At 36.5% G+C, this 16,569-nt stretch overlaps 1 protein-coding gene across 4 annotated transcripts in view; it reads right to left on the bottom strand.

Annotated features, from left to right (window-relative positions):
- LOC121411438 (inositol 1,4,5-trisphosphate receptor-like) overlaps window positions 1–16,569 on the bottom strand; it is a 121,004-nt gene that overhangs the window by 3,727 nt on the left and 100,708 nt on the right. For all 4 annotated transcript variants that reach the window (XM_041604174.1, XM_041604172.1, XM_041604173.1 and 1 more), the window contains 16 exons: window positions 12,445–12,759; window positions 11,841–12,060; window positions 11,186–11,460; window positions 10,737–10,937; window positions 9,998–10,108; window positions 8,973–9,068; window positions 7,842–7,976; window positions 7,422–7,529; window positions 6,804–6,996; window positions 5,979–6,101; window positions 5,505–5,677; window positions 4,589–4,753; window positions 3,950–4,136; window positions 2,411–2,545; window positions 733–890; window positions 35–200 (listed from right to left, as the gene is read on the bottom strand). In XM_041604174.1, coding sequence (XP_041460108.1) covers window positions 35–200; window positions 733–890; window positions 2,411–2,545; window positions 3,950–4,136; window positions 4,589–4,753; window positions 5,505–5,677; window positions 5,979–6,101; window positions 6,804–6,996; window positions 7,422–7,529; window positions 7,842–7,976; window positions 8,973–9,068; window positions 9,998–10,108; window positions 10,737–10,937; window positions 11,186–11,460; window positions 11,841–12,060; window positions 12,445–12,759 — 2,761 coding nt within the window. The remainder of the gene's footprint in view (window positions 1–34; window positions 201–732; window positions 891–2,410; window positions 2,546–3,949; window positions 4,137–4,588; window positions 4,754–5,504; window positions 5,678–5,978; window positions 6,102–6,803; window positions 6,997–7,421; window positions 7,530–7,841; window positions 7,977–8,972; window positions 9,069–9,997; window positions 10,109–10,736; window positions 10,938–11,185; window positions 11,461–11,840; window positions 12,061–12,444; window positions 12,760–16,569) is intronic.

Genomic DNA, 16,569 nt, shown 5'->3' with positions numbered 1-16,569 from the left:
TGAGGGTTTCTCATTAATAACAAATCACACTCACCACAGATGAAGCAGGTGTTCCGCAGAATTTCATCCTTCTGCTGTTTTTCACTCCTAAGATCGGCAAACGTGTCGATGATGACACCAAAGATGAGATTGAGGACGATGATGATGACGAGGAAGAAAAAGAGGAGATCGTACATCACCCTCAGACCAAACCATCGCTCCTGTTTTCAAAAGAATATATTAGGTATGACTAACATATTTGATTGTAAGAAGAATTGCATATTTACAGAAACAGTCAACTGAATTGGGATCCTCATCATACTAAATCATCATTATCTTACCATCATCACCATCATCAAAATCACCATCGTGATGATCACCATCATCATCATTGTTATCGTCAGTGTCATGATAATCATTATCACCATCCTCCTCCTCATCATCATCATAATGGTTGTCATATTTGTCATTATCATCATCATCATCATCATCTCCTTCTTCATCATCATCATCATCATCATAAACATCATCATCATTACCACCACCACCACCACCACCATCATCATCATCATCATCATCTCCTTCTTCATCATCATCATCATCTCCTTCTTCATCGTCATCATTATCATCATAAACATCATCATCATTACCACCACCACAATCACCACCATCAACATCATCATCATTATCATCATCATCATCATCATAACCATCATCATTGCCATCGTTATAATTCACATCCAGTCCACTTACCCCATTTGAAGGGCTCCTGAGAACATCTCCGATACCTCCTCCACTCCGGAGCCCATGGTTGAGGGTTGTTATGATGCACATGATCAGAGTATCACAGAATCTCTCGTCTTCTCCTTCATCCTCTACAGCAATGGCCGTCTCTGAACTCTCAGCTTCCTCTGCTCATCAAGAAGAAAAGAAGATGACTCTTATCAAATACTCCGCTTTTCTTGGAATGACATCTCCAAGTAAATTTACAGATATTGTTGCCCCAGTCATCATATCTTGGCATGCCCACAAACAAAGTATGCATTTCTCCACTCCCTTGGGAGCATTTGCAATTAATTGCAAGGCATATGATTGTTACAGGGACACGCAAGAGATTTGCAATTAATTGCAAGTTTCTTGCAATGCTTCATATGGGCCTATGAGAAATGTAAAGAACACTGATATCAAATTGTCAAATTGTGTTTAATTGATTACAACAATCCTAACTTTAATACATATGCAGTACGTGTTAGTTCATTTGTAGAGCGTCAGTCTCACAACCTGGAGATCGAGGGTTCAAGCCTAGGCCACATCAGCCAAAAGACATTAAAAGATGGGAGTTGCTGCTACCCTCTTTGGTGTTCAGCAATTTAAGGGATAGAGCCTCATCGATCTGGCGCTGCAAGGTGGCTGCCAGGCCCGAGATCAATAGGGCAAAACATTATTTGGAGTATTTCTATTTCAGATTTCGCTTATAAAATCAAATATGGATTTTCCGTTTCTTCATATAGGCAGTAACTTTTTTAAAGAAGTGATCCCCAGTTTTCATAAAGACAGCATTCAGTCTTAATGAAACGAAACTTACACACAAAATCAATACTAAATGCAACAGCAGAACATTTGGCAAATTCAAATCTCCAAAATACATTCATTCATATATACAGATATTCTAAGTCTACAATACTGAGAAGGGTGAACATTAATCAGAGAATGCACATAATTTTGCAATACCAGAGAGGAAGTCATGATCTACAGTTTTAAGAAGTCATGGCAGGATAACAGGTATATGACCAACAAGGATGGAAACAAATATATCTCAGTAGTGAGTGAAAAAAAGGGAAATCAGTTAGTGCTTTTGAAATGATTTACAAAAACCAAGTGTATATAACTGTAATATTGACAAAAAAGAGAAGAGATCCCAGTTTTCCTTTTTTGTGAAATTCCAATCCCAAGATTTTCGACATTCTTTGGTGTTTTAAACATCACATTCTGTGTTCTTTTGTAACATGAACAAAATATAAGATAAAGTTAATTATAAATAGTGAAAATCTTGGAATCCATAAAGATGAAGTTTGAAAAACACATGCTAAACACTGTAGACAGATTCGATTGCCAGATTTTTCACTTAATATGCATTTTTTACATTTTGCTTTGATTTTCATAACTTTCAGTGGATTACTCGCAAGTAAATTTTGTTGTCCTATAAAATTGCATTTTTTCAGTGATATCAAGTTAAATATGTAATTGTCCAATATTTTAATCAGTGAATTACTTCTTTTTTTTCCCTATAGGAAAACTGGGTACTCTATAAGGAAGAGTTACAATGAAGCTCATGGCCCGGTTTTACAAGGAATTACAACTGATCTGATTATCTTAAACTATATGGAAATCCAATTGTGATTCTTTGTAAGACAGGGACCCAGGATCTCACCTTCTGGCTTAGTGTAGATGTTAGGTTTCTCACTCTGGCTGCTGCAGTTAATCCCACCTCCTGCAACACAGAAAGGACCAGGGTCTTGCATGGAAGGTGGGGATGTGGGGACAGATGGTGGGATAACACGGGAGGCTGGGGTGGGGAATGGGAGAAGCATAAGAATAATGTTGGCAGGGGTTGAGAACAGAAAGTCCCCTGTTTATAAATGTGTTTGTCAGAGAATTTAGAGAAGACAGGATTGGGGAGTCCAGGGCCCAGTGACACAAAGAGTTACAAGTCATTTTAATCAAACTCAAATTGTGATACATATAAATTTGTGAAGTTACATGATAGGACTTTTAGATCAATCAAAATTTGAGTTTGATTCGAATTTATTGCACATCTTTGTATGACAGGGTCATGGGCTTTGTAACATAAAACCTAGCGATTGACTGTTGGGCTGATTTCTACGACTGATTACATTGAGCACTGCGTAAGATCAATTACAAAATCATCCCAATGATCAATCGCTATGCGTTATGTTACAGGACTCAGATTGAAGCTAGAACTTTGAGATTTGTGAACAAAGTACATGGATGATGAGTGCATATAACAATATAATGCAGCACATATATAGAATAGTGCCTAGGATGATGTAAATATAGAATATACTTCAACAGAAAACATTACATTAAATATCATATATACTTTAAAGGAGAAGATATATACAGAATGGCCTGAAGTTATATACTTCTTAATACAGTAAGAGAGATGAGATAAATTAAACATGTATAATATATATACATCGAGCAAGAAACAAGATGAGATAAACACATTTGACCCTCAAACATTTTGAATACATCTTAACATAAGACATATAATCATCAACATAAAAGTTGAGAGGGGAAACTAAAAAAAATACTAAAGGAAGAACAAAATAGAGCATGAAATTAAAATTAAATTGAATTTTAGTATAGAATAGAGATAAAATGATAAAGTTAAGTCTATGTTGGTGCAAAAATGAATGCCTTTCGCCAATTCAAAGGAAAATAAAAATGTGATTCTATTCATTAATTGTAGTTTCAACATGAAAGCAATCTAACAGTAATGGGGCAGTAACACCCAAACATTTCAGCCAGCATATGCCAACATACTTAGTCTATGGCAAGTCATTTTCTTAATCGAATTTCTTAAAAATCATTTGCCTTTGTTAACAAGAAATAAAATAAAGATATCCTCATGAAAAGAAAAGAAATTCTTGATAATTTGTGTTGCTATCCTGGATATCAATAATGAAATGCTTAAAAAATAAACGAATAGTTGATGAAACACTGACTTCACGAGAAAGCCAGTAAAACCAAGGTTAATTGTCATTACTTGAACACCGTATATGATATAAAGAAATCGCTGATTAAGGAGAAAACGGCTTGCCACACCTACAGTACATCTGCATATGCCGACTAAAACATGTAGGTGTGATGTCCCTTGAAATCTGACAACAAATATTATAATATTGAAAGGATATGTAAGAAACATGAGATGGGATCATAAACTCACTTGCATTGTGCTGTGGTGGGGTAACGGTAATAACAAAGTCGTCCCGGAAGTTGAGATACCCGACGATCGAGAAGAGATAGACCAAGATAAGGGCCAGTAGCGTGGTATAGGCAATGGACCTCCAATTACGTGTCACAGAGTTGATGACGTTATGAAGCGTCTCCTCTTGATATACTACATCTAACATCTACAATTGATCAAATTGAACATACAAAGAATGTATCAAAATTTTGCCCTAACTTTCTTAATTATAACACTGAAAAAATTTAATTAAATTTGGATGTAAAATATAGAAAATTCCTAACATGTACATATAAAAAAATCAACATTTGGGGGATGGACTTGCCTTTATGGGCATTTTCACGGTAACTGACGTTCCACGGCACAATTTTCATCGTGTGTATGATTATCTCTGAAACAATAAATGATGGGAGTTTGCTTAAAGAGTAAACTCCCATCATTTGTTGTTTTAGAGATAATGATACACACAATGAAAAGTGTGTAAAATTGTGCCGTGTAACGTCAGTTACCGTGAAAATGCCCAGTGACATGTTTCAAAATAAACACAGTATTTAATGGTCTTAGTGACACAATATGAAAGATGGATAAGTATATGATTGTGTAGTCCCACGTACTTACCAACACGCTGTAGAAGAGAGGGTTGACTGCTATACCCAACGCACACATACCCACATAAAGAAAGTGATAGAGCACCTCAGGATTCGTGATTACATTGCGAAACCGCTTGTTCATCAGGCCGCGGTTGCCAAAGAAACTCATAATAAATACTATTTTGGTTGTGATCTGGGGAAAAAAGGACAGGGCAGATGCAAATCCAGATTCATGTTTGAAATCAACTACTAGTATTAGTCATAACTGATCATTATGTAAAACATTCAGAGTATGGCTACCTTTTCAAAATATGTAAACTATGATTCTAAACTCTAACACTCAAAATGCTCTACTAACACTGTAACAAATTATTCAATTGATTTATTAGTCAAATTATTGATTGATTGATGAACTCATGATCTCATTCAATCATCTATCCATTCATTTCAATTCTTTGCTAATTTGACTGATTGATTTAAAAAATTCATACGTTGTCTAATTGATTTATATTGCAATTCATTCATTCAGTCATTGTATAATTCATTCATTCATTCAATTAGTCAGTCAATAGTCAGTCAGTAGTCATTCATTCTTCCATTCATTAATTCCTCTTTCTATCCATCCACACATTGATTGATTGATCCATCCATCGAACCACCAATCCATTGAATCAATTACTTGTCCATCTGTCCATTTAAACTATCCATCCATCCATCCACCTATGCATCTATCTATCTATCTGTCTGTCTGTCTGTCTATCTATCTATCCGCCCATCCACTTATCCATCCATCCACCAAACTTTATATGCATCCATTAATCTATCCACCCATTCAATCAATCATCCCGTCCATCCATTCATTAAATCAATCAACTATTCCTTCATTCATCCATCATTTTGTTCTTTCATTCTTTCATTAATCCATATTTGAGGTTTTAACGTACATTAAGAATGCCCAGGAACCTGAGAGTAGGTATGACCCCTACAAGAAGGATCATCTGTAGCACCGTTGCTATAACAAACGTCCTGATTCCCGATGGCTTAGGTAGGGCTAGAATGGTAGCTAGAGACAGGAACATCACCGTCCATACCAGTCTGGACAGACGAGGGTCAAAATCTGGAGGGAGAAAAACGAAACTCCTCATTACGATATTTGATGCACCACACAGGACCATGGTATCAAGCAGGGTTTACAGAATGGTTTTGAGAATGTGGGGAGGGAGGGGGGAGGCTGACCAAGCAAAAATCACAGCAGATGGCACCTTTCCAATGATACCAATTTAATTCTTCATAGTTCAGTAAAAAAAAGATATCTGTAAACATGAGTTGCAGAACTTTTTGTGAGAGGTTTATAATCATGGATGATGGAGCAATGCTACAGGTGGCAAACAATGAGTGTAAAATACTGATTTACTTACCTAATGTACCGTCTTTGAATGGATAGAAGAAAGCTACAATGATGTTCATTACAATATGCAGAGTGAAACACATGTAGCTCCATCTCGTCATGTTGTTACTTGCTAAGGATAAGAATGGTTTAGCTGTCAGGCAAATGAAAAAATATAAAAATAAAATACAAATATTAATGAAATGCAACATTCATACGTTGCTTTAATGATTTCTAGTGGCCAACATTGAGAAGTATGAGCACAGCGCACACTACTGAAAGAAAAAGGGGCTTTATCAAATGACTATCTGATAGCATCAGATAATTGTAATTTTTCTAATATCCACATAATATTGTGTGGAGTGTTGTGGGCCAATGAATTACTGGTAGTCTTCTGACTTTGAAACAGAGGGCCACGGGTTCGAATCCCAGCCAGGCGTAATTTCCTCCAACAAGAAATTTATCCACATTGTGCTGCACTCAACCCAGGTGAGGTGAATGGGTATATGGGGAATATATTTCAGAGGTTTCTGGGTAATAAGAGGTGGAATTATTCCCATGCGCCATCCTTGAGCCCTCTCCAAAATCCCCTCTCATTTTCCCAATATGAATCATTATGGAGGATCCATGGTTTCATGCAGTCGCGTGCCGATGTGCAGAGGTTTACTTATTCAACGCCAGTGGGCGCCCTTCCCCATGAGCATTAATAGAGAGTTGCAAAAAATCGCCGAAGTGTCCGATCTTCCCCTTGTAATATCTTTGGCTATACCTTGGGCATATTACAACTGTTCATAAGGTACCTTGGGCTATAGTTCTCACTAATGCCCTCAATGAAGAACATTATTTACATACTAACCTCTGAGTTTCTTTTGCCACTGCATCTCCATGAACATGTCGTCTGTTCGATCAAAGAAGTCCGCCACCTTGCTACCCTGTTCGTCCCTCTCTGCGGTCACAAAGACCTTGGTCTTGGTTTCATTTGTTAAGTACTCACACACCGGAGGGACAGGGAACACGATCCGCTCCAGAGTGCGGTCCTGACGTACAATCTACATTAAAAAATATACAAGATTAGATAAGACATGGGTTTGGACTTCAATAATTCAGAAAAATCTTTTTATTCTATTTCATACGCATAATTATACCATTCATATGTATCCCATAATCAGAATAGCTTGGAAAACTGCTACTGAGGAAATGACATGTCCAACATAACAATGTGGGACAAAAGATTCTGAACACTGATTATGAAAATGATGGTGATGATGATGATAAAGATGATGGTGTTGATGACGTTGATGGTGGTGATGTTGATGATGATGTTGAAGATGGTGTTATTTTCATATAACACAATGTTTAGATGCTAGATACTGTGTACATCTTACACTTTCATTAATATGATCTGTTTAAGTCTGTGGTGTATGTGTTTATTAATCTAAAGGCTATATAATATGATATATAGAATGTAGCATACCTCAATTTGAGCAGTATGGCCTGCATAATACTCTAATGCCTTCTCACTGAAGTCTGCAGGATTAGCTGGCTTTAACATGGCTTGTAATTCCTTGTTGTGTTGGGAAAGCTGAAAGAAAAACATTGTCACATTTTAGCACAAACTTACATTTTATTTTAATTGCACTTTTCAGAAACAATTGTAACAAGTAAGATGGTTGAAACAAAGTCTACTTTTTTCACACTGATATCAACCACTTGTAGTCAAATAATGTCAATGATCCATGTGTCAATGTTTAAATGTGGTCAGTAACATCAATTATTACCACATACCATACTTCCCAGTAGAATCATATTGGAATATTACTGTTATAATCATACTTGTTTCATTATCATTTTTGTCATTATTACCATACTAATTATCATTAATATTATTTCAAACCTGGTGAGCCAGGATGTAGATGTTATGACCAACTTCTCGTGGTGATATAGCCTCCTCCTCGTCATCGCCACCGATCTCTTCGTCCTCGTCCACCTCTATGTCTTCCTGCTGGTAGGCTTGTTTGATCACCTCAACCTAGTACAACAAAAACAAAAGTCAACTCTCATAGGCCCGAATTCACAAAGGTGTTTTAAAATCCGTAGTTTAAATCCAAGATTTATGCCATATTTCATGCAGTGATTGTGCTAAGTTTAGCACCTACATTGACAGAGCATCCAATAATGAAAGCATGTTTTTATCATAGTGTGCTGAATTGATGGATGTTGCTAGGGTAACAATATTACCTAGTCCCCTTTTTTATGTAAATTAATCAACATAAACTGTGGACTCGTTAATCTGAAGAAGATAACATGGGTTCAAGTACCAAATTTGCTATTCAATATGGTACCATATTGCACGTTACAATGCACATTTGCAAATGGGCGAAATAAACAATGCATGTAATAAGCAATTCAATGCAATGCGCAATGATCCTATGTGATGTCATAAAGAGTTACGTGTAAATCTCATTTCTGTGGTCAAGTGGAAACAAGAACATATTACATGATTGTTATAAATGACTTAATTAAGTGGAGCGTTGTGGCCCAGTGGATTAGTCTCTGGACTTTGAAACAGAGGGTCATGGGTTCGAATCCCAGCCATGGCGTAATTTCCTTCGGCAAGAACTGTATCCACATTGTGCTGCACTAAACCCAGGTGAGATGAATGGGTACCTGGCAGGTATTTATTCCTTGAAATGCGTGTGCGCTGTAATCTTAGTAATTACGGCTGCCAAGCTACACATATCCAAATCATTTGGAAGCACATAGAGACATTATTCATAATCGTAATATGCGCTATACAAGAACTGTTTATCATTATTATCATTAATTTGCTCAATCATAAGATTTAGGGAAATGGATCATAAGAATTATTTTGCATGGCTTTATGTCACGGCATACCAGAAATTTTCCACACATTGGGGCCAGTATTGCACTCATCCCTGATATATGCAATATTGGCACTGGCTCGTGGAGTACCTCTCACATCCCATTCAAAGCCATGATATGAACACGAGCCACAGTTGCTTACCAGCTGTTTGGGGCTTAGATTGAGAAGGATCCTCTCTGCATTCTCACTGTCATGCCTGCTCTCCATGATGGCCAGTAGAAGTTTAGATGCATTATTCTGATCAAATTCAAGAATTTAATGGAAAAAACCTACATTAATCAATCATCATTGGAGTTGAGAGATCTCATAAAAAAGGAGCCGAATCAGTCAGAATTCAGTGACTGGGATAATATAAAGATTCAAATAAAATGATTGACTGAAACCTTTCAAGTGGCCAGTTAGTTCTATTGACCTCTTCACACACATCTGTTTTAGGACACATAGGCCCGAATTCACAAAGGTGGTTTTGAAACCCCATGGTTGAGTCCATGGTTTATGTAGATTTCCTGTATAAATTACACTTAATTTAGCGCGTATCGGGGGCGTATATAAGAAATGTCCAATGCTAATGCGCGCTTTTGTCACAGTGCGCCAAATTGACGCCTGTTACCATGGTTAAATCTTATTCATGAGTCCACTGTTTTTATTCATGAGTCCACTCTTCAAACAGTGGATTCATGAATAAAATAGCGTATTTAACCATGGTTACAGGCATCAATTTGGCACACTGTGACAAAAGCGCGCATCAGCATTGGACATTTCTTACATACACGCCCGATAAGCGCTAAATTAAGCGTAATTTACACAAGAAATCTGCATAAACCATGGACTCAACGGTGGGTTTTCAAAACCACCTTTGTGAATTCGGGCCATAAACTAGAAATTAATCAGAATAGTGACAGACACATAAGAGGGGGGGGGTTAACATAGCTAAAGACGGGCTTCAACATCCAATTATTTCCTAAGTCCTATTTCAATAAAGACTTGTTATATAATAAAAACAAAATGGACAATAAATGTAGGCCTACAGTTTCTATAACAAATTTACCATCACCCAATCATATTGAATAATTTCAGTAGCTTTTAACAGTTATTGCAAATTTGCGATTATAACGATTTTCATGAAACAGGCCCCATGGTAGTCAACTATTCCACACAGACCATACCTTGAGTTTGAGAACAAGATCCATACGGTTCTTGCCGAGTGGATTGATGTCATTTAGGATGAGAGCAGTGATGATGTCAAGCCCGTTTGATTCATGGTTGGCAATACAGTTCTAGAGTGAAAATAGGAAATAAAAAAAAAATAATCAGATATCAATGTGAATGATAATGGTTTTATCTTATTCATACCACATAAGAAAAATCATGGAAATTTCATATTATAAATTTAGCTTTGACTTCATATGTAGCCATAGTAAGATGCGGAAGCCTATATAGTATACCTCGCAGCAATTGAGTTAAAATTCTTGTTGGAATGCTCCCTAGAGAATGGACAAAGTGCATGCATTGTATATGGACATGTCAAGATCTGATGACTGGGGTAATAATATAACCGTAAAGTGATTACAAATGTCACTCCTGTGTATTAAGAGCTTTATAGTAGCAGATTATTGGTATTATTAATTATAAACAGAAGTAGAAAGTCAAGGATATTTTGTGAAAAAAAAACATTGCAAAAATTTGAAGTATGAAATGAAATGAATTTATTCTTTTTTTTCATAATAAAATAGTTTTCTTTTATTGTGATAATTTCATTAAATCAAGATTCCCTTCTTTTTTTAAACTAAACTACAAACAGTTTTAGCACTCAAATGACCAAAAAAATAAATTATCAAATCAAGTTTCCTTATTTCAAAACTACAAATAATATTAGCATTCAAATGGCAAAGAAAAAAAACAGACCTGGTTATCATGGCAAGGTCCTTGGCAGTATTCAGTAAGACTTTCCAAAGTCTGATTGATGAGGGTGACATTCTTCTCATTGATGTATAATCCTAGCAGTCCTAATCCTCCAGTGGTGCTTCCACAGATACAGTCCAGGAACTGCAGAGTCTCACTCACAAGGTTGTAGTTGGTCTTGCTGTTCTGGTGTCTCAAGAAGTTCTGAAGATAGCAAGCAAAGTGTAATGATTATTGCAGTGTGTTTAGAGGGGGGGGGGGGGTACTTTGCAAAAAGTGAGGGATATTTGATACACCATCATCACCACCATCAACATCATCATCATCAACATCATCATTGTCCTCATCACCAACATCATCATCATCATCATCATCATCATCATCATCATCATCATCATCATCATCATCATCACCATCATCATCACCACCACCATCTTTCTCAACCTCCTCACCTGAAGATCTCTATTGTGGTTTTCACACATTAGCTGCAGGAACCTGAGGATCGGTTCCATGATGGTGACCTCCGGACTCATCAGCCCCTTCTCGTCATCCTTGTTCTTTTCGATCTGACCCAAGGCATCCATGTTGGCCATCCCGATGCCGCCCCTTTCTCCGAGGTCATCGTCCCGCCCCTTCCTAAGGGCAGAGAAAGCCTTGCTGGTGTGCAGTGCAGCATCCACCAGTTGCTCCTTTAGGTCGTCGCTGATAGAACCGTTGTGCATGCGTACTGTAGTCATACCAACACCAAAAGTCGATTAAATAACTCAAGATTCATTCTGGTCATTAAAATTTCTTAGAATAGCTCAACTGATTTAGGCATAACTTGATAACTACAAAGACAGTCACAATAACATTTACTTGAATGAACAATGTGTCATTACAGAGTATTCATTGGCTGAATATGCATAGCACAAGTATTGCAATCAAACACATTTTACAGTGTTGATAACCTCCCATTCCCTCCATGATTGCTGAAATACCAATAACTGATTCGAACCCTGAATAACCTATTTGTCACAACTATGATTTTGTTCATCAATAGAAGCTTTCCCTAGACTGCCACAAATGTCAAAATAAAATAATAAAAAGAGGGACAGTACAACTTACTCCGCCTTGCATGGCCTCCAAGAGAAGTCTCTTTACTCCCTCCGCCTCCTCCTCCTCCGTTCTCCTTTTCATCAGCTGCTTTGCCAGCGATGCCTTCCCCTGTGTTTACCGTTACTGTTGCTTTGATCTCTGCCTGGGCATCTCGCATCCTGTCGTAGAACACCTTGAAGAAACGCTCTGATTTTTTGTCCGTCGACGAGAGATGCTTGATGATGGATTTCTGCGAGGGAGGAATGTTTCAAGACATGAACAAAGGAAGCAGATATTGAAGTCTTGACATACCTAACCATTTTACATGTTAAATATCATCATAATATTAACCCAATTTTTAAAAAACAGTACACTGGTTAAAGAACCAACTACATGTACCTCAATTATAATTCATTGCATGTAACATGAGAATCAAAGGTCTCTTGTAAATGTAGAAAGGCTGCAAGAAATGAAAGAAAAGGCATTTAAAATCCTAACTTTTTAAAGAATAATTCAACCAGAGTGTCAAGCCAAAGAATGGAAAAATATCATCAGCAAATGATTTTCAACTGTAACATATAGAAGTGACACACAAAGATTTCACAAACAAACAAAAGAAAGATCAAGTCTATACCTGGATGTTGGGATTGCCGCCTTCCAGAAGAGCTATCCCCAGTTCCACACTCTCCTGGAACACCCTGTTACTACTGTTCTTTGTCACCAGGTCTATCACCAGGATGGATGCGCCCTGTTGGTCCAGCTGGTTCTGGACCTGAGCAAGGGTCAGCTCGGCCCTACTCAGCATCATGTTGCCGGGGTTACCTGGGCTGACCACGGTGGACATCCTGTGGTGGTGGTGGTGATGGTGGGTGGACTCGGCGTCCCGGGAGTAGTGGGGATGCGACTTGCCGTAATAGCGGTAGAGAAGCGACTGCCGCAGGTTCTCACCCTGTGGAATGGTCAAAGATAAGATATCTTGTGTTAATTAAAGTTTCGCTGGTCCTACTATTTGGAATATTCTTCCCAGCAACATCTGCTTGTGTCCATCCATAAAATTATTCATAAACAAGCTAAAATTCCATTTATCCTCTCTGTAACACCTACTTTATATATCCTAAATACTTGGAGATTAGAATTATTCATTGTTATGTTATACTGTAAAGTGCTGTAAGCATTTTTGAATGAAAAAGCACCATATAAATGCAAAACTACAAGTATGAACATACAGATATTAAATCAGGTTGCTTGTGATTTAAAAAAAATAAAAGAGCCACTAACCCCCCCCCCCACCATATCTTCTATGGCATGAACACAAGCCTCAAGCAACCAAATACAGAACTATTGCTGGTTATGTTTAGTTTGTTTTCTTATTTGGATGTTTTGTGTTCATTCTGATCATATCTACCAAATGATTTGCTCAATAAAAACAACTAATTGTGAGATTAAAGTAAGCAAAATTTCAAAAGCCATTAGAATACTATATTTAATTATCCATTGTGCACAGGAACAAACTAATTTCCGTAACTTATCTACCTTTTAAAACAACATTTGTGTACATAAGTATCCTTTTATAAATTGATCACTTTCGTTCATTTAGAGAAAAGCGACTTCTTGTAACTCTAAAAACGATGGCTACAAAGATTCTTGTATATCCTTTGATTTCAGAGATCATAAGAACTTGTACAGTATTTGCTGATTCTTTCAAATTAATGAGTGTTCAGTAATGAAGCATGTGCAACTATTTGCATAGTAAGAATCATTCATTATAATGAATTTCAGACCACTCCAGTTAACTGTTCTATACTTGACACCAAGGAATACAGAATGTGATTTACAAATCATCTTAGAACTCAGAATTGGCATTTCAGAATACGTGGAACTGGGGTCCCTAGTCTTGATGCTAGACTAATGCACGACACGTTTTTATATAACTGGTACTCCTAAGTTGTGTAGTCTATGTCAATTGCCAGACTGAGTCTGAAAACATGTATATCCGTGCTGGAGTCTGGAAAACATGTGCAAAATCATTCAGTCTCCAATGGTTAACTGCAAGTTTAACAGCAAGTTTGAATGCAACTGATTTGAAAGTGGTAGGTTAAACCATGTGCACTTATCAGTTATATATATTTTCTCTTAATCTTGCAGAAATGTGAAGAAAAAAATGATAATGGTTAAGGGCTTTTTATCGCATTACTAACCAATGAATGAGTGAAAGCTTTTAATTTGAATTCTACTATAAATTCCCATATATTCTCATAAAATTCCCCCTATATCTATTCAAATATTATAATTATCACTGATAAATTGAATTAAGGAAAAGACTAATACAACCATCTAATCTATCAGTAGAAAACATGGATAAATAGTTGAGAACAAATAAAATGACATTGCATGATACGGTAATAAAACATATGCATGACACTAAACATCACATGTACAAACTTACTTTTTCAGCAAGGCAAAACCAAGACTTACTTTAAGCAACAACCTTTCAAGACAACTTGCAGTGCATTTTGTGCCATCTACCAAATGGTACATTTACAGTGCATGTGAAAGATGCTGTGTCTGATTGATATCTTATGGATAAACTTTTTGTGATACTAAAAGCCGTCAGAATACCATACCCCCATATACTTACAACCTGTCTAAAGCTTTAAATTGGTAATAAAGGGTCAGTAATGTGGACTATATGTACTAGAGTATCATCAAACACTGCAATATTGCCTAAGCATATCAGACATTTTTTTTTACTCATTAGAAATTAAATAAGGAATTATTTCATCCATTAGGATTTATTTAAATCAAGCACCCTCTCTTGGTAAAGTTTTTCTCTTATTTATAATAGCCATTTGAGCACATACTTTACACATTAAAAAAAATCTTCAATTTGTCATGAGGTCCACATTAAATACTACAAGACAGCAAAGGGGTGGTTTCACAAGCTTACGGCCATGGCCTTATGATTAGTGCCCAGTGGATCCAATGTTAAGGCCCCGATTCACAAAGGGGGTTTGGAATCAGTGGTTTAAAACCATGGTTTTTGCAGATTACATTACTTATGCTTAATCGAGGGATATAAGAAAGCGTTCAATAATGAATGCATGTTTTTTTACCAAAGTGTGTTGAATTTACGCTTACTTCTAAGGTTACAACATTAATAGGTCCAGTGTTTTAAACTAATGAGTCCATTGTTTGTGTTAATTGATTAAATTAAACATTTGGCTCATTAATCAATCACTGAAATCTGCATAAACCAATTTTCAAACCACGGATTTGAAACAGCCGTTGTGATATTTGGGCTTAAGTAGCATGAAAGTGAGAAAAAAACATCATTAAAGTATATCGGCTACTGCAATATTTGCAAAATCGTTATGATTAGCTGCAAATCTACAAACCAAAATATTGTCATTCTTCAGACATAAATTACTGCATTTTTTTATGGTGTGGGTGGAATGATGTCTTTATGTGCAATATCCTTCTCACTAATAACAATGAGAAGCACTTCTATTGTATCTGAAAATGCTAATAAATCAACTAAATTTCAATACATTTTCAAAATGATCAAATACATCTGCATGAAATAGATACTTACTTTACTTATATATTTGTCTATAAAACATCACAATGGACAAAGCATCAACAACTATTTCTGGTATCAAACATTAATGGTTCATCCGAATATATTACAAACTACGTATCTAATTTTCAAGAAAATAAAAACAGTATATCTAACACAAATATGAGACAAAAATGAACTGGAAAGAGAGGTATACTAGTTGTAGGTTCATTATTATCATTAAACCTAAAGCATTTTATAACATGGTGCTAAACTTTCTTTCTGCCAATCAGATGCAAGGATTTCAGTACTTTGTAACAATTTGTTGGTGGAAAATTCAAGACAATAAACTTCATGAAATGCTCTCTTGGGAATGAAATGATATATAGGAAGTAAAATCTATAACTCCCAAAGAACTTTCAATCTTTTCCCAAAAATTGTCACAATTATGTATATTGTACATGTGTTTGTAATGCATACATCAAATGAAACATAAGAAAAAAATTACTTAACAAAACTACTGACGAGCATGCCATAATGCAAGATGCCCTCCCCATAATCAATTTGAGAAAACAATCTTCTTTGATGCTGACTAATCTGTACCAGTTAATCAGTCCCAGTTACACGATGCAAAAGAGTGGAGTTTAAATGCAACTAAAAGATGTAGCTTCTGAAAGTTTCCATGGCAAAAGATGAGTTAAGTGGTTTCACTGTACACCATGTATTCATTCGCGGGCATATGTTGGTCCTGAAAATCGACGTTTCAACAAGTGTGTTCTTGTTGGAAAGAACATTCTACTGAAGATGACAAGAACACACTTGTCAATACGTCAAGTTAGGGTGGTCCTTCTCAGGACCAAAATTAGCCTTTAGCCAAGGCACTCTGCACTGAAAATTCCCAAAATGCGTCTGAATGCACGTACAAAGCATCCCATGCCGCCAGCGTCGAGGCCTATACTATAAACCTAAGTGGTTGTTGTAATTTATTTCTTTTGCTCTGTTTTATACTTCCACTACCAAATCGTTAGATAATGAGATGCAAAGCAGATGGAGCTCACTGAGAAAGCCAGGCAAACCACAGTTTCTTATCCATTGAATCAATCAGAGAATACGATTCAAGAGAATTCATGAATATTCATGATTAGAGCTTTGATCGATAGTGATTCGTTTTCATTATGCCCGCAATCATGGCTGCCGGCAAAG

Source organism: Lytechinus variegatus, chromosome 3 (genome assembly GCF_018143015.1).
Source record: "Lytechinus variegatus isolate NC3 chromosome 3, Lvar_3.0, whole genome shotgun sequence".
Lineage (NCBI taxonomy): Eukaryota > Metazoa > Echinodermata > Echinoidea > Temnopleuroida > Toxopneustidae > Lytechinus > Lytechinus variegatus.
The sequence above is the reverse complement of the archived record's forward strand: the minus strand, read 5'-3'. Positions and strand labels throughout refer to the sequence as shown.